Raw genomic sequence first — 24,991 nt, forward strand, 5'->3', positions numbered from 1 at the left:
AGGAATTTTGGAGAAACTGGAGCAGGTTTGCCTGACAGCTTCTGGAAGAATTCAAGGCAGTGGTTGGAGACATTTCTAGTGATAAGTTTCTGTGGCCTCCAGTGGCCTTGCTTGTTTCCCCATCTTACAGTTATAAGTGTCTGGCCTTCTCCCGGCCTGTGTGCGTGTGCACACACACACTTTCACCCTCCTAGGAGGACCACCCTCTCCTGGACCCTAGGAGGGATGTGAAAAAGGGAAACCAGTGAGTACAGACTGTCATCTAATTGTCATATGAACCAACCAAGCCTGTTTCCTCATGTGTGAAGTGCAAGCAAAAACAATAGGGCTTTTTCATCCTTTGGTTATGAGAATCATGGGAGCCCAGATTGTTCATGTAAAGGACCATGGCTTCTCACTGCAGCCGACTGCCAACTCCAGCCGTCGCCTTGGGGAGCGGTAGGACCCGACCTCTGCCTCATTGTTCAGCACAGAGGGCTCCACACCAAGAGCCCCAAAGGGCTGCTTCTTGCCTGAGTTCCCGCCCCTTCTCTGGCAGCTCCTGCTGCCTCCTGCACTGGTGCGGCCTCCACCTCCCCCGCACACACAGCCCCCCGCCCAACCCTTGGGGGAGGGTGGAGGAGGGGCGGGACTTGATTTTCCAAGAGAAGAACCCATCCGTCTTAAGGTTAATTGGATGTTTGCGCTCAGAGAGTTTGGGGTGACAGGCCCGGGCGTTGTGGGAGCGAGTCGGACCTTGACTGGCCCGAGGAAGGGCCGTCTCAGAAGGAGGCAGAAACGCTGGAGCCTGGGCAGGCGGAGCAGAACCCCCAAGGTCAGGGCAGAGGTGGAGCTCTCCGAGGTGCTGAAGCCTCCCTGCTCTCAGTCCGGCGAGCGCCCCAGCGGACCCTCCTGCTCGGTGCAGGCAAGGCCCCAAGTCCCAAGGCTCCGGCCCGCGCGGTTCCCGGACACTTCAAGAGACCAGCAGCTCGCCTTCTGGGGTCTCGTTCCGGGCTCCGCTCCAGGTGACCTTGGGCACTCGGCTTTCCCGCACAAGCATCGGTGAACCTGCCCTCCAGGCCGCGGCTGGATGAGCGGCGCGTTCTTTCCCGGGGCTGGAGAAAGGGTGCGCACCCATTCCCCGGCTTGGAGCGCGGGAGCAGGGAACAGGGCGGCAGGAATGGGGGGCGGGCAGGGTTGTGTGCGATGAGCCGGCTCCTCTCTCCCTGGGGACCGTTGCCTGGCTTCTCTCTCCAGCTCCTTCCCAGGCCCCGACGGCGCCCCTCTTCTGTGGCTGCCCGGTAGCCAGTACGCAGCCTCGAGGCTCGAAACTGCCGGCCCTCGGCTCTCTGCCCCGACGGAACCGGGGCGGCAGAGCCTACCCCAGCCACCCATAACCTCCTGTTGGGGTCAAACACTCGCGCCTCCGTGGTCCAGCTGCGAGCCGGGCAGTATAAAGAGTGAGGTCCGGGCGGGGCGCGAGACCACCTACCGGTCCGGGGGGCTTGGTCAGAGCGGAGATGGGAACGCAGCCAGACGGGGCTGCCAGCTCCCTTCCCAGCCCACGAGGGGGCGCCGCGTCCCCATGACAACGCGGACACCCCACCCCACCCCCAGCCTCCCGGGAGGGCAGCGCCCCCCGCTAAACAGCACTGGTGACCGTGGGCGGTGCCCCCATAGTGCCCGAGTGGAGAGCTGCCGGCCGGCTCCAGGGAGGGGCGCGCGTAGCTGGGGTCCCCGACGCCCGGGGTGGTGGCCCCCGCGCGTCCCCGTTGGGTGGCCGGCCCGGGGCGGGCGGCGCGGGCCCACCAGGATTGGCTGCTTCCCCGTGACATCACGCGGCTCGGGGAAAAGTGCGAGCGTGAGCGCGAGTCGGAGCCACAGCGCTGGGAGCTGCGGGCGGAGCAGGGGCCGCCCCTCTGCACCCCGTCCCCGCCCCCGGCCCGCGGCCCGGCCGCCCGCCCCACCCGCTGGCCCGCGGGGCCACCTGCCCGTCCAGCCGTCTGTCAGGTGCGAGGAGAACTGGGCGGAGGTGTCTGGTAAGTGACTCCGCGGCAGCGCGGGGGCGGGGGACCCGGTTGGGAGAGAAGGACGCGTGGCTTCTGGACCCTCTGAGGCGCCCCGAGGCGGGCCCGACTGGGCCAGGGCCTCAGGCTCCTTCGGGGGCGAGCGCGGCGCTGGGAGCTCCAGAGGGCCCGGGGGCGAGGGGCCCGCTGGAAGCAAGGCCCGGAGTCGCCCGGAGGCATCTCCGGGTGCGCCTCTGGGAAGGAATGGACTCTCAGTGGGTCGGGTGGTGGTGGTGGTGTGTGTGCCCGCCCACAGCCCGCCAGGAGCCAGGGGCAGCCGTCGGGGGCGGGACCCCGCACTTCTGCCCTCCTCTGGCAGCTCTGCAGGGCGCCGGACGCTGGAGCCCCAAAGAGCCTTTTTCCCGCCCGTCTCTCCCCCCCCCACCCCCCAGCGCTGCCAGCCCACTCCAGTCCGTGGAGTCCTCCATCAGCGACCTTGAACTCCGACGGAAAACACCACTGCCCTCTCCTGGTGCCCCTCCCCCCTCCAAGACTCCCCACCTCTTTTGCCCAGGCTCAGAGACTGGGAGGTCCAGCGCCAAGGCCCGAGCCCCAGGGCGGAAGCTTCAGGCTCTGGTGCCAAATCCCCTGCGCGCTTTCTCTCTCCCCGCAACTCCTGAGTCTCCCCTCCCGCCCCAGGGACAGATCCAGAGACCACAGCCTTCCCGGAGCCCTAGAGTGAACGACTAGGAATCGAGGACCCACCCCCACCCCCGACGTCCAGGGAACACGCTCCCATCGCGTCCGGGAAGGGGGGTGCTCCAGGACCCGGGAAAGCACGGTGCCCACGCCCAGAGGCTGCAGGAACTGCGCTCTAGGGAGTTGGGGGAGGGTGGGGCACGGGAGATTCGGGGCCCCTTCGACAACCACGGAGACATGGAGGAGCCTCCAGATGGGCCCAGTAATAATTCCCAACAAGGCCCGACCAAGCACCCTCCTGCCAGGCAGACTGGGCGCCCTTTGGCGATAACTGCACAGTGGGCACATTGAGCTGAACCTAGCGTCCCGCAAGCCCGGTTGAGAGACTCTAGCAGCAGCCCCTCGACAGAAGTCAGTCCCAGCCTGGGACTCTGCACCGCAGCATTGGGGACGCAGACACCACAGGACTCTCTGCTAAGAAGACGCCCCCAAGGTCAGGGGGTCTGTCGCAGCCCAGATTGTAGTCCGGTCTTGTCCTGCCGGCGACTCTTCCCCATGCACAGGCGGGGCGCCATCTAGACACCGGTTCTTGGCCCGACCTTCTTCCTACTCAGACAGCCGAAGTCTGGGCTGAGCCTCCCTACAGGGGCGTTTAGAATGTGGCGGGTCACCCACTGTGGGACCTGCATTTGCTCGTGTACACAAGCTCACAGGTACAGGCACACCCGAACCGTGTGCATCCCCCAGGCCGCAGCACTCCAGGCGCACACACGCATGCACATGCACGTGTCCACACCGCGCGAGCATGCTCACATGCACACGGGCGCACTGGTATCCAGGCGTGGCCCAGCGCGCGCACACACACGCACATGCAGACAGCTACTAGCTTCTACTCGAGCTTCCCAGTAATCACACACAAACAGAACTCGCAGTCGCCTTCCCGCCCACACTTTCCTCGCCGCGTGAGGGGTGGAACCAGGCGCCCTTAACTTTCCCACCATTGAACCCCGTGCGGAGCCAAAGGCAGCTACGGGGTGAGGCCTAAAGGCAGCTACGGGGTGAGGCCTGTAGAGGGGGGGGGGGGGCCCAAGTCCCTCCCCTGGGAGGCCCGGCCTGGGACCTCCACTGCTTTCCCAGTCGCCTTGGAGTAGGGGGCGGTGGCGAATAGCGGCCATCCTCTCCAGGTCCGGAGCTGGCACCCAGGGACCGACATTGCCATCTAGCGGTGCGCACATGCCTGGGCGGCGGTTGCTCGCCTCCCCAGGTTTCGGGCGGGCCTGCGTCCCAGAGAAACGCTCCAGAGGAGGGTGCAGTCAGAACGTCTGCGGGTGACCCCCACGGGTCCAGAAAGATAGTTTGGGTGGGGAACAGGGAGAGTGCCTTGCCGTGCCTGCAGCTGGCAGCTTCCCCAAGAGGGCCCAGAGAGGGACTTAAACCCTTGGCCACCTGATTGGAGACTAGCTGTACAGATGGAGACAAGAGGTCTCTTTTCTTCTGGGAAAGCTAAGTGTGGGAGCTGGCAGGGAATGAGAAGGGGCCCTACCCAGGCCTCCCCTGACCCACCCCTAGTGGTGTGGTTTTGAGGAGGGGAGAGCAGAGGCGGGAAATCAACTCTAGAGGCAGTAGCACCTTGCAGTTAAGGAGGTGGCTCCTGGGTTCTAATCCTGCCCCCGCCCCTGCTTACACACTGGGTGACTTTAGGCAAGTTAATTAACATTATCCTCATCTGTACGAAGATACTTACTTCAGTAAGATGAGCATACTTATAGCACCTGCCTTCTCAGGCTGCTGTAGGAATTAAACCCGATAATCTGTATAAAAAGCTCAGAGGGATTCCTGACTCATAATTAACACTGAATAAACAAGAGCGATTATGTTTTTCCTATTTGATACCTCGAGCCCCATTCTGATCTCACTGGCCTGTGTCCTGAACCTGGGAGGCTAGAGCGAGGGTTTCCTTGGGGCTGGCTGACAGATCACTCCTGCCCACCCTGTGCCTACGGGCAGGTGCCTAGGAAGGACAGCCTCTCCACGCTGGGTGCCTCTGCCCTTCCACCCCTCCTCAGAGGCTGGTGCCTGAGGTTCCATTCTGGAGTCTCTCAGCACTGAAAAGGGCTGTCAGAGACCCCCCCCGCCCCCCAGGAGAGGGCAGTATCTGGTCTTTGCCCTTGATTCCTCTGCGACCTTGGGGGTGGCACCGCCCCTCTGTGAGCCTCTCCTGTGAACCTAGGATTTGGGCATGAGAACTGAAACTACCAGGCCAGGAGGCTGGGTCTGCATCTGCGTCTGTGATGGTGGCTTAAGGGGACTGAAGCCAGGCTTGGAGAGGGGGCGTCACCCTGGCACCTGGCTCCAGCGTCCAGTGCACGTTAATGCTGGAGATGGAGTTGAGCTGCTGACCCCTACCGCTGCCGGGGAGGGAGGCCGCCCCGGGACAGGCATCCTCTCTGTTTTGCAGATGAGAAAGAGAGGAGCAGGAAGGTGAGGTGGCTTGTGCAAGGCCACACGGCTAAGAGCCCGCTGGCCGTGGAGCCTGGGCTGTGGGGCGCATGCTCCTTCTTCCACACCCCACTGTCTCTCCTCTGCTTCTCTCACACAGACGCACAGAGCTGCATATACGACAGGGAGCTGCGGGGCTGGCATGGCTGTGATGGGCCTGTGTGCGTGTGTAATGGTGCGCGTGTTGGCGGGTGTGAAGGAGGCTGGGCTGAGCGGCTGCCCTGGCACAGTGCCCTGGGCGTGGGCCTCCCTCACACGCAGAGGAGAGGAAGAGGGGGAGGAGACGTGACGAGGCTCTGGGGAGGAGCCTCGTGCTTGGAGGACCCCAGCTGGGGCGCCGTGGTGTGTACCGGTGGGCCGAGGGGTACCCTCAGGGGCTGGCCACAGGCTCCCCTGCTGCAGCCCCTCTCTTCCCTCTGGTACACTCGCTCACCCTTTGGGTTCCCTGTCAGGCCTTGGGGAGGGCACTGGCCCCTGGGAAGCTGTGTGTGTCTTTCCTCAGTTGATGGGCCCTTTAGGCTTCTGATTCTTCACAGGTCTTAGCCCCTGGCTGCTGACAGACCCCAGCTACCCTTGCACTGCATCCCCACGCCCTGGGGATGGGGGAGGGCTCCGGGAGGGGATGCCACAGTGGCACTTTCCTCCTCCTCCTTCTTGGATTCCTAGTTCCATGTCACCTCTTCTGGTCCTCTGGGAAGATTTCCCCAAGGTGGGATCACTGGCTCTTGTGGCTCTTTGGGCCTCCCTCTACCAGAACCCTTAGCTCTGGGACAGCAACATGAGATCAAGCTGTGGAACCTCGGGCAGTTTATTTAACATCTCCGTGCCTTACTTTCCTCATCTGTTAGTAAAAGAAAACAGTATCCGGGACTTCCCTGGCGGTCCAGTGGTTAAGACTCTGTGCTTCCACTCCAGGGGGCTTGGGTTCATTCCCTGGTTGGGGAACTAAGATCCTGCGTGCCGAGCCACATGCCACCCCCCCACCAAAAAAAACAAAAACAAAAAAAACCCCACCAAAACAACACAGTATCTACTTCATAGGTTTGCTATGAGGATGAAATGAATGAATACTTATAAAAAGTGTAGAAAGTGCCCAGCACTGAGTAGACAATAAATGTTCGCTGGTAGTATATATTCTTGCCTTTGTCCCTAGTGCCTTCTGTAGGGATTGGAGGGCAGGTCCCCGGTAATGTTTGGTTAAGAAATGACCAAATGGGTAAATGAATGAATACGTCTGACCAGAGCCACATACTGATATCTGGGACCTCTCTTCCCCCCAGCCCTCCACCCACACTGGCCTTCTTTCCATGCCTCACACATGCCTCAGGGCCTTTGCTCTCGCCATTGCCCTTGACTAGGCCACTCTCTGCAGCTCTTCTTGTGGCTGCCTCCTCCTCATCATCCAGCTCACCTCCTCGGAGAGGCCTTCGCTGATCACCCCTCTGACTCACTCACCATCACCTGCCCTTGTTTTCTTTCTAGCACTTTTTTGTGGCTCACATGCTTGTATGTCTCCCCTGCTAGGGTTGTAAGCTCCGTGAGAGTGGGGCCTGCGTGTGTCTCCTTCACTCTGTAACCCCAGCATAACCCCAGCGTGTACAACAGTGCTTGTACAAGAGTAGGCACTCAACAAAGGACGAGTGACCGAGTACAGGAGGAAGTGATGGGACAGAGTTCTCTAAGGATGGAGTTCTGCAGGATGGTGATGCTCCTCTGTCGCCTTGACTCCAGTGTACCCCACCTCACCCCTCTAGTCCCCTTCAACCATTCACCCCTTTCCTCTCTCCTTCCTCCTCCAGACACTGCCCGCCCACTGCTGCTAACCAAAATGGCGAACTTCACACCGGTCAATGGCAGCTTGGGCAACCAGTCTGTGCGCCTGGTCACGTCAACCCATAACCGCTATGAGACAGTGGAGATGGTGTTCATTGCCACGGTGACAGGCTCACTGAGCCTCGTGACTGTCGTGGGCAACATCCTGGTGATGCTATCCATCAAAGTCAACAGGCAACTGCAGACGGTCAACAACTACTTCCTCTTCAGCCTGGCATGTGCTGACCTCATCATAGGCGCTTTCTCCATGAACCTCTACACCGTGTACATCATCAAGGGCTACTGGCCTCTGGGTGCCGTGGTGTGTGACCTGTGGCTGGCCCTGGACTACGTGGTGAGCAATGCCTCTGTCATGAACCTGCTTATCATCAGCTTTGACCGGTACTTCTGCGTCACCAAGCCCCTCACCTACCCCGCGCGGCGAACCACCAAGATGGCGGGCCTCATGATCGCCGCTGCCTGGGTCCTGTCCTTCGTGCTCTGGGCACCTGCCATCTTGTTCTGGCAGTTTGTGGTGGGCAAGCGGACGGTGCCAGACAACCAGTGCTTCATCCAGTTTTTGTCCAACCCGGCGGTGACCTTCGGCACGGCCATCGCTGCCTTCTACTTGCCTGTGGTCATCATGACGGTGCTCTACATCCACATCTCCCTGGCCAGTCGCAGCCGAGTTCACAAGCACCGGCCCGAAGGCCCTAAGGAGAAGAAGGCCAAGACCCTGGCCTTCCTCAAGAGCCCCCTGATGAAGCAGAGTGTCAAGAAACCGCCCCCAGGAGAAGCTTCTCGGGGGGAGCTGCGCAACGGGAAGCTAGAGGAGGCCCCTCCACCGGTCCTCCCCCCCCCGCCACGCCCAGTGGCTGACAAGGACACCTCCAATGAGTCCAGCTCGGGCAGCGCCACCCAGAACACCAAGGAACGACCACCCACAGAGCTGTCAACCACAGAGGCCACCACGCCCGCCACACCTGCACCTCCCCTGCAGCCACGGACCCTCAATCCGGCCTCCAAATGGTCCAAGATCCAGATTGTGACGAAGCAGACAGGCAACGAGTGTGTGACAGCCATCGAGATTGTGCCTGCCACGCCGGCTGGCATGCGTCCGGCGGCCAATGTGGCCCGCAAGTTTGCCAGCATCGCCCGCAACCAGGTGCGCAAGAAGCGGCAGATGGCAGCCCGGGAGCGCAAGGTGACTCGGACCATCTTTGCCATTCTGCTAGCCTTCATCCTCACCTGGACACCCTACAATGTCATGGTCCTGGTGAACACCTTCTGCCAGAGCTGCATTCCTGACACCGTGTGGTCCATTGGCTACTGGCTCTGCTACGTCAACAGCACCATCAACCCGGCCTGCTACGCCCTCTGCAATGCCACCTTTAAAAAGACTTTCAGACACCTGCTGCTATGCCAGTATCGGAACATCGGCACTGCCAGGTAGGCAGGTAGGGGTACCACTGGAGGTGCTGGTGTGTGCGCTGGGGACCACGTGTCAGCTGCTGCCAGGGAGAGATGTGGAGGCACTTCTCAGTGTTCATGTTTGCCGAAGAGAACTGATGTTCCCGAGACCCCGTGAGCCTCAGGAAGAGGCTCTGGCTGGATTCAGAGACCAGGTCTCTGCTCAGGCCAAAGAGGATCAGCCCCAGGAAGTGACCAAACTGGACAGTCTGACCCATCGCTCTTGTCCTGCCTCAGGGAGCTGGGGAGCACTGGCCTATGTGGGCACCTGCCCCACTATGACCAGCCAGCGTGGCTGAAAGAACGGACATCTGGAGGGGAGCAGAGCCCAGCACCCCTCTGGGAGGAGCAAAGGGGCCAATGCTTGGGAAAGGAGGCTCAGGGAGGGAAGGGTCCCCCATCCTGCTGTAATCGGTGCTTTCTGCCCCCCTGTACCCCGCATGTAGGCTCAGCCTCCTCTTCCTATATCTCTCTCCAGGGGCAGAAGTCTCCCCTTGCTGCAGCTACTCAGCAGGGCTCTGGTTGGGTGGGCGGGTCAGTGGGTGAGCTGGCTGGAGGCCAGGCAGAGGGGGCTCCGAGCACCCCCTACGGCACTACCCTGGCCACGTTCAGGATGGGCTGGCAGGGAGATCAGGGGTTCACTCAGGAACTGGGGCCTGGCCACCTACCTCCCCAGGCTGAGCTGAGTGGCCCCTGTCATTCTGAAGAGTTGCCCTCCCTCCCCAAGGAGAGGGCTTGGCTCGGGTCACACACAGTGAAGGTGGGACTGTGGTGAGTGGTATTCACGGCTGGCCTCTGCAGCACGAGGGACGCCCTGGTGGGTCACCAGGGAGAAAACGGGGGTGGACTTGACCCACACACAGGCTTCAGTGACAGTTGGGGCAGGGCTGGTGAGGCAGGCAAGCGACCCCCATCTCTCCTCTCCCAGCTGATAGAACCTTCTGGATTGGCAGTGGGCTGGACCAAAAGACCTTTACCTGGGGGAAACTGAGATGGGGGGAATCAGTTCTAATGAGTCCCCTGGGTTCCCTCCCCCAGCCCTGGCCCCTGGAGAAACAGGACTGAGAGGCTCAGGGGACTTGATGGGGGGCACCCTTCCAGGGGTCAGTAGGGGGCCCTGGAAGAAATTTTCATAACCGTTTTTTCTCCATGAGCTCTGGGGGGCACTCACCGCCAAGTCTTCAACCCCCTGAAAGCCACTGTTCCCTCCAGCCCTCTCTTTCCTCCATTCTCCCACCTCCAACAAATCACCACAGCAAACTTCCTGGGAAGGGGCTTTTATATATTAAAAGAAAGCTTTTATTGGGGAAAAAAAAAAAAAGACATTTATTTATTTCTTAGTAATGGCATCATTGGGGGAAGAAGAAAAGTGGGTACAGGGGAATCAAATCCCTTTGGGCGAGGCTCAAGCTGCCTAGAATCCCTTGTCCCTCCCCACTTTGGGCACTTGGGGTGGGTGTGGGCAAGTGAAAGGGAAGAAGCAGGGCATGATTGATAAAGCTAACGAGTAGGCAAAAGGCACTGATGGGTTATATCCTGGGCCGGTAGAGGGAGGGCATGGGCCAGGCCTCCGAGTAAAGCTCCTTGGCATCCAGGCCTGGCCGCTAGTCCTTTCCCTTCCCTTTCTTGGCTGTAAAACAAGAAAGAAAGACCGCATTAGCAGGGTTTGGGTGACCCACTGGAGACCCCCTTCCCCCCAGCACAGACATTAGAGAAGAGAAAATTCTGCCCCCTGGTGGTTCTCTATCAGCTAGCCTGGAAGCCTGTGGGACAGGACAGCCATTATGATGCTGGACAGTCCTTACTCCCCCCAGCTTAGACTTTGGGGATCAGAAAACCTTCAAGTTCCCGGTCTCAGTCCTGGTCCCAGCAGCCCTGGACAACAGCCTCAGTCTCCTCACCTGAGAAGTGGGCAGATTCCACTCTGGCCTGTTGGCCTCCAGGGCTGCTGTGAGTCAGGAATGAAGCTAAGGGAAAGAGGAAGTAAGGACTGTGAAGTCCTTCCCATATAGAAACTGCCCCCACCTGCTGGAGAGATGACAAAGCCAAGCTGTTCCAGTACGATTTCCCTGAATCCCAAGCCAAAGGCTCCAACAGAACAGCTGACTTTGTCCTTACTTGAGCCAGGATTTCAACCTCCCGAGCACCCTCTGTGGCGGCCCTCAGTACCGCCCACCCAAGGTGTCTCTACCTACAGGGAAACCCGGTACAGACACGTCAAAAATTCACTGGCCAGGATCCAAAACTTCAGGTTTTACCCACTCCCTTCACAGGTAGGGGCAGCCACCTGTGATGACCCCACCCCTGGCCCCTCTGCTAACCTTTGGCCTTGGCTTTGGTCTTGGGGGTGCAGGGCTTGGTCACACGGATGGTCTCCTGGCACTGGGCATTGTACCGCGCCTTCTTCAAGGTGCCTTGGCGGGCTTTGGTGCCTGTGCCCCCATCACATGCCCCCCAGCTCTCAAACTTGTACTTGCAGTCGGCTGGCGGGAGAGTGCCCGGGTCAGAGCTGGGTGGCCTGTGGCCCCCTCCACGGGTCTGCTCAGGTCCCCGTGAGGCTGGGCCCCCCACCTACCCTCCGCCTGCGCCCCACCTCACCTCCAAACTCCTTCTTCCAGTTACAGGGGACCCGGCACCGGATGCGTTGCGTCTGGGCCCCGCAGGTGCCCTCGCGGAAACCCACGCCGCAGTCCTTGCTGCTGGGGGTGCAGGGCCCCCAGATCCACTCCGCGCACTCGCTCCCCGGGCCTCCCTTCTTCACTTTGTCTACAACGCATGGGGAACAGAGCTCAGGACCCGGGCCAGGAGAGACTCACTCGGAGACCCCTTCCTGGAGTCCCGGCCTCGGAACCGAGGCTGCCGGCCTCACCTGCCCGGCTCCAGCCCTCCTTAAACCCCCCACCCTCCATATCACCTTTCTTTTTGGCCACTGCGGAGGTGAGCGCCAGCAGGGCGAGGAGGGCGAGGAGGAGGAAGCCTCGGCGCTGCATCCTGGGGGTAGAGCACGGGTCAGAGTCCTCACTGGGGGCCGCAGGCGTGAACCTCCCACCCCCTTTCCCCAGTTTCCAGGCCCAAAGGGTCGGGCGGCTACTGCGGTGGCGGCGGACTTGGGGGGCTGGCCCCTCCCCGCCAGCCGGGGCGCACAGCGGGAGGAGTCTCCCCAGGGGCCGCCTGGAGCCCGGGACTCAGCTCAGACCCCCACCCCGCCTCCAGCCCCCAGATCGGCAGCGGCCGAGGGGCCGAAGCCGCCGCGCGCCCTCCGGGGCCCCGCACACTCACTCGCTCGCTGCCCGCGCTGCTTCGCTCCCTCCCGCGCCGGGCCCGTCCCGCTCCGGCCGCCGCGGCCCCTTTTGTCTCCAGAACCGGTCTGAGCCGGTCACATGGGCCCCCGCCCCCTCCCCCCCACCGACGAAGGACCTGCCCCGCCCCCTCCCCTCAAACCCGCGCCGCCCCCGACCCCGGCATCCCCGCCTCCGCTCCCTCCCCGAGCCCCCCGCGCCTCTACCCCCTCTTCCCGCCGCTCGGCCCCACACCCTCGCCTTGCCTCGTCTCGCCCGGCCGGTGCCCTCCGCTTTCAGACGCCGGGCTCTCCTGGCGTCCCCAGCCCCAGCCCCGGGTCTCCGTCCTATCCCGGCACCCCCTGTCCCCAGCCCCCAATCTCGCGCTCCCTCGGCCCAGGCCCCTGTTTGCCGTCCCCGCCCTCTGCCCCCTCCTCGGGGCCGTCCCCTTTCCCCTCTGGACGCCAGCTTCCCTTCATGGCCACGGAGCTTTAGGTGGAGACCAGGAGGGAGCACGGAGCCCCGGGTGTGTCACAGGTCCCGGCGCGGGGCCCGCGTTCGAGCCTGTGTGCGGCTCTGTCCGTAGAGCCCCGGGTGCAGTGATTAACCCCGTCGAGGCCCCGCTCCGCCTCCCAGGGCCCGCTCGACTCCCAGCGCCCATTAGATCCCTGGGGAAGGAGTGCCAGCCCCCGCCTCGGGTCGCTTCACCAGGTCTGCAGTGAGATGCTCTGCTCAGTGTCGAGATGGGGCTCGGACGGGGCACCCCAGAAAAGCGCACGGGTCGGAAAGGCGCGGAGGCCACTGCGCCTTTCTCCACGCGCAGGTTGGCGGGCGCGCGGGGGGCGGGGGAGCTGGGGAAGGAGGAGCCCGCAGGCCTGGATTTGGTTAAGATTTAGAGCCGACAGCAGCCGTCTGAGAAGTTCCAGACGCGGCCCGGCAGCGGCTGCAAACGCCCACCCCTTCTGAGCCTGGAGGCTCGGGGATCACCTCATCCGATACCCTAAACAGCGAAAGCAGTTGAGGCCAGGAGGGGGGGGTTTGCCCCCGGCCATAGGCGCCCCCTCTCCACCTCTTTCACTTTCATTGTTATCTTCCCCGCGGGAAGCGGGAAGCAGGAGGAAATCAGCTCCTCCCCCGGCCACGACCAGCGCGGCAGCCAGGCAGAGGTCAGGTCCCGGGCAGCCCCTCGGACCCCACCCCGAAACGGAAGCCAAGATCCCTCGAAATGAGTCTGGGTCTGGGTCGACGGTGTCCAGTCCCCCACCCGGAGGATAACCCAGCAGATCCCACCGCTAATGGAAGACCTCCCCCACAAAAAAAGAAAAGCGGAAAGGAAAAAAAATCCACTTTACTGAGTCACACCCAGCTGTAAACATGTCACCGTGAAAGCCCCCACCCCCACCCCCCAGGCCACACAGTCGGAGGTGAAATGACTGGGTTTGGGAGGAGGGTCACCGGGTAGGTGCTAAGCAGGGCAGCGGGCAGGCAGATGCAGCAGGCTCCGTGTTTCCGGGAAGAAGCCCTGGGGGCGGGGGTGGGGGGGTGGTGTCAGGGCGGGAGAGGGGCCCAAGCTCCCAGGAGCCTCAGAGTGAGGGTCCTAAAGGACCCGGAGGCTTAGGAAGCGTCTTCCTGGGGGCTCCCTCACAGGGCCTCAAGGCCCTCTGCCCTCTGGGCTGCGGGCCCTCAACCCCAGGGCACCCACTGCAGGGAAGGTGAGGGCCCCCCCAGCCCCCCCAATGGTCTGCCCAGCCCAGTCCAGTCTCCTGGCCCCCTGTGAGCCTCTGGGTTAGGCTGTGGCCTCAGGGGGCCGGGTGAGACCCCACCCCACCCCCTGGCCCCCAGCTCCTCAGAGTCCAGCCCTAGGTCTGGGCAGCTCCACAGGGAGCAGCACAGGGCTCCTTCCCTGGGTCCTGGGTCCCGGGTCCCTCTGTGGCCCTCTGCCTGGAATGTGGCAGTGAGGTGGGCGAGGAGGGGCTGGTCCTCTGGCGGCCCGTCGCCCTTCTGCGCAGCGGCCTCACACAGCCGTCTCCTGGTCCTCCCGCTGGATCATCTGGTAGTGCTGCCGGTTCTCCAGGTACGCGGCCAGTTCCGTGTCCTGAGCCCTCTCAGCCCGCTGCCGGGGAGTGTCGCCCTGGATGAGGGGGGCTGCCATCACCTCAGGGACCTGTCGGCCCCAGCAGGCTTAGAAGATGGGGGCTCTTCCCTCGGGAGCAGCCAACTCTTGCTGGCTCAGGTTCTCGGGGTCTGGACTGTGCTGGTTGAAGGACAGCTTTGAATCCCCAGAGGCGGCCCTCCCCCAGACTCCCCTCTCCCCGGGCTGGAGTTTGGGAAAGGGTTGCATGTGTTTGCGTGGATCCCCTGCCTGCCCTGCTAGTCTGCTCACCTGCTGGTCTGTCTTCATGAGAGAGGCCCCGGCCTCCACGATGTAGTGGCAGATGGTACGCTGGCCCAGGGCTGCGGCCTGGTGCAGACAGGTCTCCCCGCTGGGGGAACAGGGGCTGGCTGTGGACCCCATCCAGTCCTCTGAGCCCTCCTGTCTCCCAAAGGCCATTAGAAAGGGCAGGAAGTTCAGGGTCCTGGGGCAAGGGGGGGGTGGCCCAGAGGATGACAGATGTGGCCAGGAAGGGTTTATGGGCTCTGACAGGACCAAATGGGAGGGGCTAGATAAAGACGGGACAGTTTCCAGGGTAACTGGGGTCCTGCACTGCCCACATACTCACTTTTCCTCCACAGCATCAAGGATCTCTGTGGGGGCTGGAGAAGGGGGAGGGGGAAGTCAGAGAGGCCTGGCAGCCTCTCCTTCCTCCCAGGGGCCCCAGTGGCACAGCTCACCGTGGTCCAGCAGGTAGCGGACCACTTCCTTGCTGCCGGTGCTGACAGCGTGGTGCAGGAGCGTGCGGCTCCGCTCGTCTCGGTGCATGAGGTCACCCCCGGCTCGGTGCAGCTCCTGGAGCTGGGGGCAGGAGGCAGAGCAGGGCTGGGGCTCCTCAGGGCCACCCTGCTTCCAGCCACAGAAACGCCCCCCAACTCACACAGGCCCCAGGCTCCCTAGGGGCCTCTGGGGGTCTTTCTGGAGCGCAGGGGAGACACGATGAGCTTCTCTCACCCCAGGTGCCCCTGGACACCCCGGGAGCACTGACGACCGAGCCTTGGAGCCTGCGGTTCCTCTAAGGCTCGATCCTTTCTGAGCACCAGGGACAGGCAGAATGAGCTAGGAAGCCCCTATGCAGGGACATCGATTGTGGGCTGGACAGGGATGGGGGGCATGGCTGACTGGAACAACCACACGGAGGCCCCACAGAGGCCCAGGCGACGACAGATGACCGTACCTCAACAGATCAGCTCTTGGCCCAGCCCAGAGGCCCCACTCCCCAGGGCCTGAGGGGGCTGCCAAGGGGAAGAAGCCCGAGCCTGGCACTAGTACCTTACAGAAATCGTTCCTCTTGGCAGCCTCGACCAGCTCTTCACCTGCACGGAACACCTGCCTGTTACTCTCTGGCACCGGACGCCTAGGCATGTGTCGGTGTGTGAACATACGTCTGAGGTACTATTGTGCAGAGAAGGGGGCCTGTTGGGGCACGTATGCCAAGGGCTGTGGGCTCACGGTGACTGTGACATAGCTGTGTTCTTGTGAGGCTGCGTATGGGCTCCACCCCACCCGACCCCACCACCCCACCGAGCCTCCGTCCTAGGACCAGGGAGGAAACAGGGGCCCTGCAGGGAGAGGCCTCACCTGTAGGGGGTGCAGCATCCCCTGGCAGTGACCTGCAAACAGAGCAGGATGAGATGTGGCAGGGCTACGGGTGACATGGCTACAGCACAGGCCCAGCCTGTCGCCCTCCCCAGCCCCAACCCGGGGTGCCCTCTGTCCTCTCAACAGTTTATTGAGTGCCTCCTATGTGTCAAGTGATGTTCTGGGCACTGGCAACACAGCAGTGAACACGGCGGGTAGAGAACTTGCTCTCAGGGAGCTTACATTCTAGTCAGAGAGACAAACAAGTAAACAAATAAATAAGGTATTTTGAAACAGCAGGAAGTGCTACAAAGAATAGGAGACAGGCTAGTGTGGTTGAACAGCAACTTCAGGTGGGGCTCCTGGGAGACTCTGAGGAGGAAACACCCAAGCTGAGAGATGAATGGAGGGGCAGCTCTGTGAAGATCGGGGAGGCAAGGAGAAGTCCAGAGGTGGGCAAACTTGTGCCTTAAAGAACCCAGAGGCGAGTGGGGCTGGACTGTGGTGATGGAGCAGGGAGGGCGCTGGTGGGGTCAGAGACCACCAGGCTCAGGCTGCGTGGGATGAAGTGACCAGGTACAGGGGGAGGGCACACTGACTGCAGGGTGGGTGCTGGGGAAGAAGGTTCCAGGCTGGGGGGAGAGAGCAGGAGGCAGGGGCTCCGCGGTGTGCTCAGACGCGGCGGGCGGATGGTGGGGTGGAGGGCTGGCAGGCTGGGTTCAGTTTGCTGCCTGTGGGTCAGTGGGGCGGGGCCGGTGGGGACCACAGGCAGCTGGACGTGCGTCTGGCACTCAGGGAAGTGGCTGGGGCAGAAGACAGGGCTTGAGGAGCCGCTGCCTTACGGGTGGGATTTACAGCCAGGGCACTGGCTGAGGCCTGGGACTCACCGGGGCCTGGGTGAGCAGGGCGAGGTGGGGAGGGGGGAAGAGGGCGTTGGGAGGTCGGGTCGGGCAGACGCCCCCAGCAGCTCAGGGTCCAGGATATAAATCTCATCCTGTGTGATCTCGGTCACGTAGTTGAGGTGTTCCTGCGGGCGGGAGGGCAGGGCCGAGAGTCAGGGCCCTGCAGGGTGGCCGGGGTGGTGGTGGAGGGGCTTCCAGGCCAGGAGACCTGGAGAAGCCTCTGCTGTGAGCAGGAACGCTGACAGGAGGCAGGCGGGCCAGTGGCCCTGCCAGTCCCCTGTCCCCTCCCCCATTCTCCTCTCCTCTCCTGCCACCCAAGCCCATACCCTGACCTCCACACAGCGGGCCCCCCAGCTGGCCAGCCCCTTCCTACTGCTAAGCGTTTACCCAGGTGACCAGGCTTCTGGCCAGAAGTGCCTTTCCTTCCGTGACTGGATGGATGACAGCTGTGCTGTGAGGGCCGCCCCCACCCCACGCCAACCCAACCCAGCGAGCCCTGTCCGGGCACACGGGCTCCCTTCTCCCGTCAGCACCATCCCTGTGCACGGCCCAACCGCGGACACTATGGGACGCAAGGACGGCTGTGCCCGGCTGTGGAGGGTGGCCTAGCACGACAGGGGATACTGGGGCCCCGGAGCTGGCGGCGGACGGAGCAGGACGGCGAGTGCTCACCTGGGCCCTGTCGATTCTGTAGAAGCGGCTAGCAGTGGTGGCTGTGGGGAGAGAGGTGGCTGAGGAAGGGGGCCCTTGTCCAGGCCTAGGTCTTCTGCCGCCCCACCTAGGACCCCCAAGGGAGGGGGCAGGACACGGCCTGGGACCACCCTGAGATGGCCCTTGGGGCCACTCACCATCCAGGAAGCACCACTTGGGGGAGAGTTTCTGGCACGTCGGAGACTTGGCTCCAGCACCTTCGGGCTCCTACCGAGAGAAGCAGAGGCCGGGGCTGGGGGCGACCAGAACCCGGGGCAGGAGGGGGCAGCCCAGGCAGGCCCCAGACCTGCTCCTCACCTGCCTGAGCCTCTCGATGTGGGCGCGGCACAGCTCCAGGTCGCTGTCTCCCGGGACCACCACGGTGCCCAACGGCACGGCTGGAGGACAGAGCGGCTGTCAGCAGCCGGCTGCCCCCCACCGCCCTGCCCTCAGGGGACCCGGCGCTCCTCGGAGCCCCCAGCCCCGTTCGCCACTCACAGGCCTCTTTGAGCTGCTCCTTGTCATAGTGCAAGGCCTCGTAGTCGTGCATGCTGACCCTGCTCACCTGGATCCGCAGCTGCTCCGGCACTGGCTGCTGGCTGCGGGCGGGGCGACCACACAGCACTCGGCAAGGGCTCTCCTGGGCTTCCCGTCCCCGCCAGGCACCGAGCCACGTGCCCCACCCAGCTGCCCCGGGGGACTGTGAGCCTCATTTCCAGATGGGAAAACCGAGGCTGGGGAGGGGCATACTCGCTGTGCAGGGGGGCAGCGCTCCGCCGCTTGGCCTTCTGCACCATGGTGGCCTGGTTGCGCAGCGAGATGCGGATGCATGAGGCTGCGAGCTTGCAGGGCTCACCATCCACCTGCACTGGGATGGCCTTAGACGTGGTGAGCAGCACCTCTCGGCACTGTGTCAGCCGCTCGCCGTGCCCGCCCACCTGCAGTGCTGCCTGTGGGCGCGAGAGGCTCAGGCCAGGGGCCAGGGGGTGGCAGGACCTCAAGCTCCGCTTTTCCCAGGGATGCTCTGGCCAAAGTGAGAGTGACCCCCCGCCCCGTGGAGAGCAGACGGAGGGTGAGACCCCAGCCAGAGAAGGAGGTGAGGGTCAGCTCTCCTGTCCTGGCCAATGAAGGAAGTTTGGTGACTGCCCCCCCTTCCATCTCGGGGCCAGGCTCCGGGGCACTGTGGGGACAGGGCCGGGGCAAAGAGGGGCCGGGGCTCTAGACGGTCCCCGTGCTGGCTCACTCACCAGGGATGTCATGGTAAAGCCAATCACCTCGAGGTAGCCATCATCATGCCGCTGGGGCTCGAAGTCATGGTGCTCCCCAGGGTGGCCCCAGGGCATGGTGCCTGCACAGTACCTGCAGGGGAGGGCACCACAATGGGCTTCAGGGGACGGGCGTGCAGGACAGAGGCAGCAGGGCCCACACAGAGCCCTTCCCTCCTCACCTGGGGATGTTCAGGAAAACAATGCACTGGGGTTTCAGGTCCTGAATCTTGGGGGTCAGGTCAGTCCCGTCACACTGGAGGCGGGAATGGCGGAGGGTGTAGAGGGTATATGTACCCAGGTGGTCTCCCTTCCGCTGGGCCCGCCCACCCTGCCTGCCAGCATGGCCCACTCACCACCACGCGGATGTGCTTGGCCAAGTCCTTGGAGCTGCCCATCAGGAAGTCGGAGAAGGCTGTCTGTGGGAGACAGAGGGCGTCACCATCTGGTGACAGGTAATTGCCTTCACCGCTGCCACGCAGGGGTCCTGCGGCCTGGGAGACACAGGTAGGCAGGGGGCACAGGCGGTAGAAGAGGTGGGCATGGGAGTGGTGGGGCGCAGCTGGCAGACCCCAGACTCACCCCGGCGTAGAACATCTTATTCCGAAAGCGGCTGTTGAATTTCTCTGGGTTGGCCTCTGGGTGGTGACAAGAAATAGGGGACAGTCAGTTGTTCTGAGCCTGCTGGGGCTTCCCAGGCTGGGGTCAAGAGGGAGGGTTGAGAATGAATGCCTTTTACTGGGAAGGGCAAGATCTGGTCCTCTCGGGGACCCCCTCCTGTATCCCTCCCTCCCCAGCCTCCCCAGGCCTCCTCAGCAAAAGTCTGCCAACCTCGAGACTCGTGAAACTCCAGGGTGACGTGGGCATCAAAGCCCAGGCTGAAGTAGTTGTTGAAGACATCCAGCGGCAGCTGGAGAAAGGCCAGGGACGGGCATGAGGGCTGGCCGGCTCAGCCCCCGCGTTTTCAGGCCTTTCCCACACAGTCACGTCCACCAGACAGCTCTGCCCCCAGCCCCCCCGGCCTCGGCCCTGCCGTCTGAGCTCCCAGGCTAAGTGCCCCGCGCACAAGGGCGCCCCGTGCCCTGCTGGCCCTCTCTTCCCATAGCCCTCCCCCTTGACGGGCCGTGTTCGCAGGAGCCCCACGAGAGCCGGGACTCGGTTTTGCTCACTGCTGAGAACAGACGGTGCCCGGCAGTAGCAGGTTCTCAGTAAATATGTGCTGAGTGGCTGAGTGACAGCTACCTCTTGAGGTGAGTACCGTTACTCCCTCTTCCTGTGAAGAGGCCGAGGGCTGGAGACACCAAGAGTCACCCCGGGTCCCAGGATCCCAGACACCCCCGGCCCTGCCCCGGCCGACCCACCCGGTCGGTGGCCCCCTCATCTCGCTCCTCAGGCCCCGCCTCGGGGTTGGGCTCAGCATGGAGGTCCCAGCGGTCCAGCTGCACCACGTTGCCCTCCTCTACGTGGGAGAGGATCTTGGACACGGGCTCATCGGTGTAGCCCTGGGGGGAGGAAGGAACTGAGCCCCTCCGGGGTCTGGGCCTTCCCTGCTGCCCCGCCCTCCCCAGCTCCCTGCCCTGTGGGCGCTCACCCCACCCCAGTTGAGGGTGCGGGCCAAGTCGTTGCCGGTGCCCAGGGGCAGGATGGCGACAGGTGGCGGTGGTTTTAAGCGCAGCTGGTCCAGGGTGGAGAGGATCCAGCCAACCTGCCGCGGGCAGAGCACGAGACGCCAGGTCAGAGTGCGAGGCCAGGGCCGGGCCGGGCCGGGAGGGGCAGGGGTGCTCACCGTGCCATCGCCCCCACAGGCCAGAATCCGCAGGTTGTGCACCCGGCGGTACATCTCCAGCCTGGGGTCAGAAGACAGGAACGGGGTCAGGGTCCGAGTGCTGTACCCCGAGCGCCAGGCGAGCCCCCGCCACCATCCCCACGAGAGCCCTGGCAAGTACTTACGCCTCCTTGGGCCCTCCCTGGCTCAGGTCAAAGACTTGCCGGGGATTGAGATACCAGAGGAAGGACTGGATGATCTTGGCGCCCTGTGGGAGACCAGGAGCCGACAGGGACGGGGCGGCGGGGGGCGGGGGGGAGGCAGTCAGGGGTGGCGGGCTGAGGTGGAGAGATGCGTGGGGAGAAGGGTGGGAACTGTGGGAACAAGGCCTAGGCAGGGGCGAAGGGTGGAGACAGAATTGGATTTTCTCAGCGTCCCTGGGAAAGAGGAATGGGGCAGAAGCTGCAACAGAACCTGGGAACAGCTGCTGCGGGGAGGGGCATGAGCTTGACCCCATCCCTCCCCCAAGGCGCTCGGTGGAGAGGGCAGGCTGTGGGTACCTGGTTGCCCCCACTCTTGGGGTTCACGAACACCAGCAGGGGCTTCATGAGGGGGGACGGGGTGGGCCTGATGATGAAGGGTCTCCAGCGGCCCTCCTTGGAGACACAGAGAGCCCATAAGGCTCTTTCCTGTCTTGGCAGACCCCGCCCCCGTTCCCTTGTGATCACACCGGGTCACACCTCACAGTGGGCCTGGCCATAGAGAGGCACCTCGGATCTGACCTCTCACCCTCCTCAGGGCCGCAGAGCCCAAACTGACCCACTGGTGGCCGAGCTGGCAGCATCAGCCCAGGGGGCTCAGCATCCCCCAAAACAGGCCCCTCTCTCCTGTTCCCCTCCAGCTGCCCACCTGGTCCCAGGTCTAACCTCAGGCCCTTTCTTGCTAGATTTCCTCTTGAAGGATGCCCTCTTTTTCTTCTTGCTTGCCTTGAGGGTATTCTGCAAGGGAAGCAAGGATGTTGGTGACAAGGTGGGTGGGCCCAGGTGGCTGGCAGACCCTAGGTGTCTGCGGGGGTCAAGGGTGCGGGCAGGACTCACCTGGGGCCTGCGGGCACGGAGGATCCAGGTGGGTGGGATGACCACGGCGGCGTGGACCCCCAGGGAGCACGGCTCCTCGATCTGCTGCAGCATGAAGCAGGACACCTTGCTGTGGTACTAGAGGGGGTTGGTTGGCGTGGCTGAGCCGGACCCAGCTGAGACCCGGGACCCCCAACCCAGCGCAGCCCGGGGGCCAGCCTGCAGGTAGGGCGAGTAGCACTCACTGCTTGCTTGCACCAGGAGCAGCTGATGGCCACGATCTCCTTGCTGTGGAAGGTGAACTTCTGCTGGAAGCCCTAGGGCGTACAGGGTGATGAGGGCAGCCGGGACCTGGCCTGGAGCAGCAGACCCAGCCCCCTTCCGGTGCCAACCTTTCTCCACCCAGGGCAATGGAGCACGTTTTTTAAAAATAAAAGAACTGTAAAATGAGTCCCTAGGGTAGGGAGGGAGGCTGAGCCAGGTGCCCACAACTCTCTTTAGTTAATTGCGTGATCTGCTGCAAAGGGGTCCACAGCTAACTCCTGCCTGATTCCAATCCCTCCTTCCTGACCCAGGCCCGCCAGGCCCGCCAGTGCACTCTGAAAGTTCTTTATGGTACCGATCACATTCATTCCTGCTCATTCCACACACGTTCCTCGCGGGCCTGCTGTGTGCCCCACACTGCTGGATACTGAGTGGACGGAGGAAAGAGGGACCTCTCAGAGCCTGAACTTACTGAGGGAGCAGACAAGAAGCAGACAATAAATAAGTCAACGAAACCACAACCACTGTGGACTGTGCTCAGGAAGCCCCCTGCAGCCTGTCTGGGAGCCACATCCTCCTCTAGGAGGACAGGGACCCGCTACCCAGCTCGGTGCTTGCCACTCAGCAGGCCCTAAACATGCATCTGCTGAGTTAATGAGTGAAGAAGTCTATATGCTTCTCAAAGGGCTCACTTGCGACTTCAGAGCAGTCCAGAGACGCTGCTCTAGAAGGCTTTCCTCCCTGCCCTCCTGCTCTGCCCAGGGACCTGGCTGCTCTGGAACTGGCTGGGCACTGCAGCCAGGCTGAGGGTGAGCCCTGACCACGGTCAGTGATGGACGGGCCACACGAGGCTCAGGGGCCGTAGGGCCTGGGGCCAGTGGGCAGCAGGCTGGCCAACTTCCTTGGGCAGGGCCTCACCTTCCCACAGTGCCGACACTTGCCATCCTGGCGTCGCCTGTGTACCCAGTGGTGCCGCACAAAGGTTGGCTGGCGGAGGAGAGAAGCGTCACCGGAGTAAGTGAGGGGTGGAAGCTTTGAACGTGGCCTGTGCCCCTCAATATATCAACAGTGAGGGGCAGGGGCTGCAGGATGCTCTCTGCAGTCCTGTGTGTGAGAAGGGGCTGAAGACTTCTCCCCGTGGCCTGGAGGTCGGGGCTCAGAGGAAGTACAGAGAGAACTGGGAGGCACAAGAGGTAGGCAGTGCCCTACCCCATCTGCAGGCAGGGCCAACCGGGCCTTCCCCTTTGAGACCCTCAGAGCCTCAGCCCTGTACCTCCCTGGGCCCCAGAGCCGCCTAGAAGGAGCTGAGCCCCTGGTGACACTCTGAAGACACTGCAGAGAGGCCCACTCAGGAAACCTGGGGCCCTAACTACCCTGGGCACTTACCTCCCGGACGTTCCTGGAGCCTGATTCACGGAAGGATGGCTTACAGCGGAAATTTATCTGTGAAACATGAAATGATCACCAAAACATCAGAACCTCCCTTCGTGGGGTCAGGCATATGGCCACCCCCTTCAGGAGAGTGTCACTCGGAGGTATCCTTGCAAGGTAGGGATAGCCCCCAATCATCCTGGGAGCCCTGAGAACGTGAGACGCCTCTTCTCAGAAGCCCTCCTACATCCCCGCTCCTCTCCACTAGCCAGAAGGAATCTTTCCTTCCTCTGCCCAGTGTTCTGGGATGAGGGAGACAGCAAGCTCTGTATCCGTCTCCCCCACTAAAACAGCACCAAGGCTTACCCCTCCTATACCTTTCCTCACCCTCCAGCACTCCCAACTCAGGCACATGCCGGCAACCCAGTCCTTGCTTGCTGACTGGTCCCTGGAGATTGTTAGCTCATTTGTGAAATCCTGGTTTGATTTTCACCTTAGGGGGTGGTGTGATGGGTCTATAGTGCCCGGGGCTACACTGGTTTCTCTTCTCCTAACTGTCCCTGCTTCAGCCTTAGTAGAATTGTAGGGAAACCTCACACTACGAGTTGGGGGGTCGGGGAAGCAGTCCATGTTAGCCTTGTTCATGCCATTGCTAGCCCTACGGGATTTCTCTTATGCTGGTCTGGGTTTCTGCTGCCTGGGGAGCCCTGATGGGCCATGGCAGCCCTCCCACCCTCTGCCTGGACCCACCCGCCCAGCATTCCTTCCACCTCCCTCCCTGGAAGCACACGGCCCAGACGTGCCCCCAGCTGCAGACACACCGTGGACAGTGGTCCTTGGGGAAAGGTCTTTACAGTGGCAGCGTGGAGGGGACTGAGCCAGGCTTCAGGGCCGCACAGGACTGGCCCTGACACAGCTGAGTTGCACAGCTTCAGCAAGGCATGGCCCCTTCTAAGTGTTAGTTTGGGAACTGATAAAATGGTGTCTCGGTCATCATTCATTACTTCATCTGGTTGAGTAATAGTCTACAAGCCCCACTCTGTGCCAGGCTTGTTCTGGGCAGTGGGGTCACAGTAACAAGTAAAGGGGAGGAGCCAGGATGCAAATGCAGGCATCTCAGCTCCAGGGTCCTTGGCTCTTCACCACTACGCACACTGGGGTACCCCCGGCAGGTGATGTTTGTGTAACATGAAAATGCGTGTACAGATACACACGTGTGTGCACTGGGAGGGCTTTAGCACCCAAAGGGGAGGGGCCGGAGAGCCTGAGCAACCACACTCACCTTCTCTAGCTGTTCAATGCAGGGGGTGTGCACCACAATCTTGCACGCTGCACACTTTCTCCGGGACACTGATTTCTGCTGCAGGAAAGAGAGGGCCCCTGAGGCACCAGGTAACTCCACCCAGGATGCTGCCGCAGGGCAGGCAGAGAACTCCTCGCACCTGCCCCAGCACAGCTGCCCACTGTGTGCACCGGGAAGCCCCAGCCCCGGCATCAGGACACAGCCCCATTCCTCTCACCATCCTCGGGCAGCCCACCGCAGGGGTGCTTAGGTGAGAGCCTTGTTTCCGCCCTCCCTGGAAGGGCAGCAGCCTGTCAGGCCCGCAGGCGTCGGCCTACAGGCTTCTAGACCTGGCTCCACCACCAGGGGGCAGTGTGCCGCACAGAGCTCACTCACCAGCATCTTGGCTACACAGTACTGCTCTCCAACATAGCAGAAGTCCCCGGACACGTTGGTCTCAAACCAGATGTGCTCCCCATACGTCGCTGACTCCTAGACCACAGGGTGAGCACGCTTAGTGCACCCCTGCCCTGCCCGACCAACCCTCCCTCTCCCAATACAAACCTGCTCCAGCTGCCACAATCTACTTTGCTCCATCCTGTTTTCCCCACTGTCCCTTGGCTTTAAGGCTTGGCTCAAACGTGGCCATGCCAGGTCTGCCCTGACCCCATAGGCCCACGGGCTCTTCTCGCAGCTGCCCACAGTACCCTCAACCCGACTGCTCCTGTGGCCCTGAGCCCGGCGGGGACTGGTCCTCATTTGCCCCTTGCAGCTCCCGGCCACTCACGCTCCAGTCCACAGTGCTCCGGATCTGCCGCTCAGGCTCACTGCGCGGGGCCCCGGGAGCTGGAGGAGGGGGTGCCAGGTGCTGGAGGCCTGACTTGGTGATGGCTTTCCTAC

General features: G+C 62.6%; 3 protein-coding genes across 19 annotated transcripts in view; 1 reads left to right on the forward strand and 2 right to left on the reverse strand.

Moving 5' to 3' along the window:
- The first annotated feature begins 6,469 nt into the window (after positions 1-6,469).
- Positions 6,470-10,130, forward strand: CHRM4 (cholinergic receptor muscarinic 4). Its single transcript, XM_022592131.2, has one exon. The coding sequence runs from the start codon at positions 6,847-6,849 to the stop codon at positions 8,446-8,448; it is 1,602 nt and encodes a 533-aa protein (XP_022447839.2). The 5' UTR covers positions 6,470-6,846; the 3' UTR covers positions 8,449-10,130.
- Positions 9,727-11,898, reverse strand: MDK (midkine). 2 transcript variants are annotated; one of them, XM_022592132.3, is made up of 5 exons: positions 11,380-11,898; positions 11,064-11,231; positions 10,787-10,948; positions 10,367-10,432; positions 9,727-10,095 (listed from the first exon to the last, which is right to left on the reverse strand). In XM_022592132.3, exons 1-5 carry the CDS (start codon positions 11,453-11,455, stop codon positions 10,070-10,072), a joined length of 498 nt encoding a protein of 165 aa, XP_022447840.1. In that variant the 5' UTR covers positions 11,456-11,898; the 3' UTR covers positions 9,727-10,069. The 2 variants fall into 2 exon arrangements, with proteins under 2 accessions (XP_022447840.1, XP_089770995.1); XM_089914869.1 differs by lacking the exon at positions 10,367-10,432 and having other exon boundaries at positions 11,380-11,892.
- A 1,175-nt stretch (positions 11,899-13,073) lies between these two features.
- The window catches only part of DGKZ (diacylglycerol kinase zeta), a 32,707-nt gene continuing 20,789 nt past the window's right edge, over positions 13,074-24,991 (reverse strand). For 4 of the 16 annotated variants that reach the window (XM_022592130.2, XM_089914875.1, XM_022592127.3 and 1 more), the window contains 30 exons: positions 24,879-24,987; positions 24,488-24,583; positions 24,092-24,169; positions 22,825-22,881; positions 22,357-22,425; positions 21,420-21,491; positions 21,196-21,312; positions 21,025-21,096; positions 20,659-20,754; positions 20,284-20,366; positions 20,120-20,180; positions 19,925-20,038; positions 19,695-19,835; positions 19,165-19,243; positions 18,916-18,971; positions 18,690-18,752; positions 18,516-18,589; positions 18,316-18,427; positions 17,819-18,018; positions 17,567-17,667; positions 17,387-17,466; positions 17,227-17,296; positions 17,051-17,091; positions 16,364-16,503; positions 15,477-15,508; positions 15,168-15,211; positions 14,576-14,696; positions 14,464-14,497; positions 14,127-14,226; positions 13,074-13,874 (listed from right to left, as the gene is read on the reverse strand). In XM_022592130.2, coding sequence (XP_022447838.1) covers positions 13,758-13,874; positions 14,127-14,226; positions 14,464-14,497; positions 14,576-14,696; positions 15,168-15,211; positions 15,477-15,508; positions 16,364-16,503; positions 17,051-17,091; positions 17,227-17,296; positions 17,387-17,466; positions 17,567-17,667; positions 17,819-18,018; positions 18,316-18,427; positions 18,516-18,589; positions 18,690-18,752; positions 18,916-18,971; positions 19,165-19,243; positions 19,695-19,835; positions 19,925-20,038; positions 20,120-20,180; positions 20,284-20,366; positions 20,659-20,754; positions 21,025-21,096; positions 21,196-21,312; positions 21,420-21,491; positions 22,357-22,425; positions 22,825-22,881; positions 24,092-24,169; positions 24,488-24,583; positions 24,879-24,987 — 2,629 coding nt within the window. In that variant the 3' untranslated portion in view covers positions 13,074-13,757. Of the gene's footprint in view, positions 13,908-14,126; positions 14,246-14,463; positions 14,498-14,575; positions 14,697-15,167; positions 15,291-15,476; positions 15,509-16,363; positions 16,504-17,050; positions 17,092-17,226; positions 17,297-17,386; positions 17,467-17,566; positions 17,668-17,818; positions 18,019-18,315; positions 18,428-18,515; positions 18,590-18,689; positions 18,753-18,915; positions 18,972-19,164; positions 19,244-19,694; positions 19,836-19,924; positions 20,039-20,119; positions 20,181-20,283; positions 20,367-20,658; positions 20,755-21,024; positions 21,313-21,419; positions 21,492-22,356; positions 22,426-22,824; positions 22,882-24,091; positions 24,170-24,487; positions 24,584-24,878; positions 24,988-24,991 lie in introns of those variants that run through there. The other 12 variants (XM_089914878.1, XM_089914872.1, XM_089914879.1 and 9 more) reach the window with 8 other exon arrangements.

This window comes from Delphinapterus leucas, chromosome 7 (genome assembly GCF_059928025.1).
Source record: "Delphinapterus leucas isolate spDelLeu-1000000601 "Yukka" chromosome 7, BTC_Dleu_Yukka2, whole genome shotgun sequence".
NCBI lineage: Eukaryota > Metazoa > Chordata > Mammalia > Artiodactyla > Monodontidae > Delphinapterus > Delphinapterus leucas.

Bases quoted from the DNA above. Each gene is read 5' to 3' on its own strand.
- CHRM4 (XM_022592131.2), top strand. From the start codon at position 6,847: ATGGGACAGAGTTCTCTAAGGATGGAGTTCTGCAGGATGGTGATGCTC.
- MDK (XM_022592132.3), bottom strand. From the start codon at position 11,455: ATGCAGCGCCGAGGCTTCCTCCTCCTCGCCCTCCTCGCCCTGCTGGCG. The intron at 11,232-11,379 runs GTGATATGGAGG...CATGCGTTGTAG, and splicing joins CGCAGTGGCCAAAAAGAAAG to ACAAAGTGAAGAAGGGAGGC. The intron at 10,433-10,786 runs GTTAGCAGAGGG...TCTTTCCCTTAG, and splicing joins GACCAAAGCCAAGGCCAAAG to CTTCATTCCTGACTCACAGC.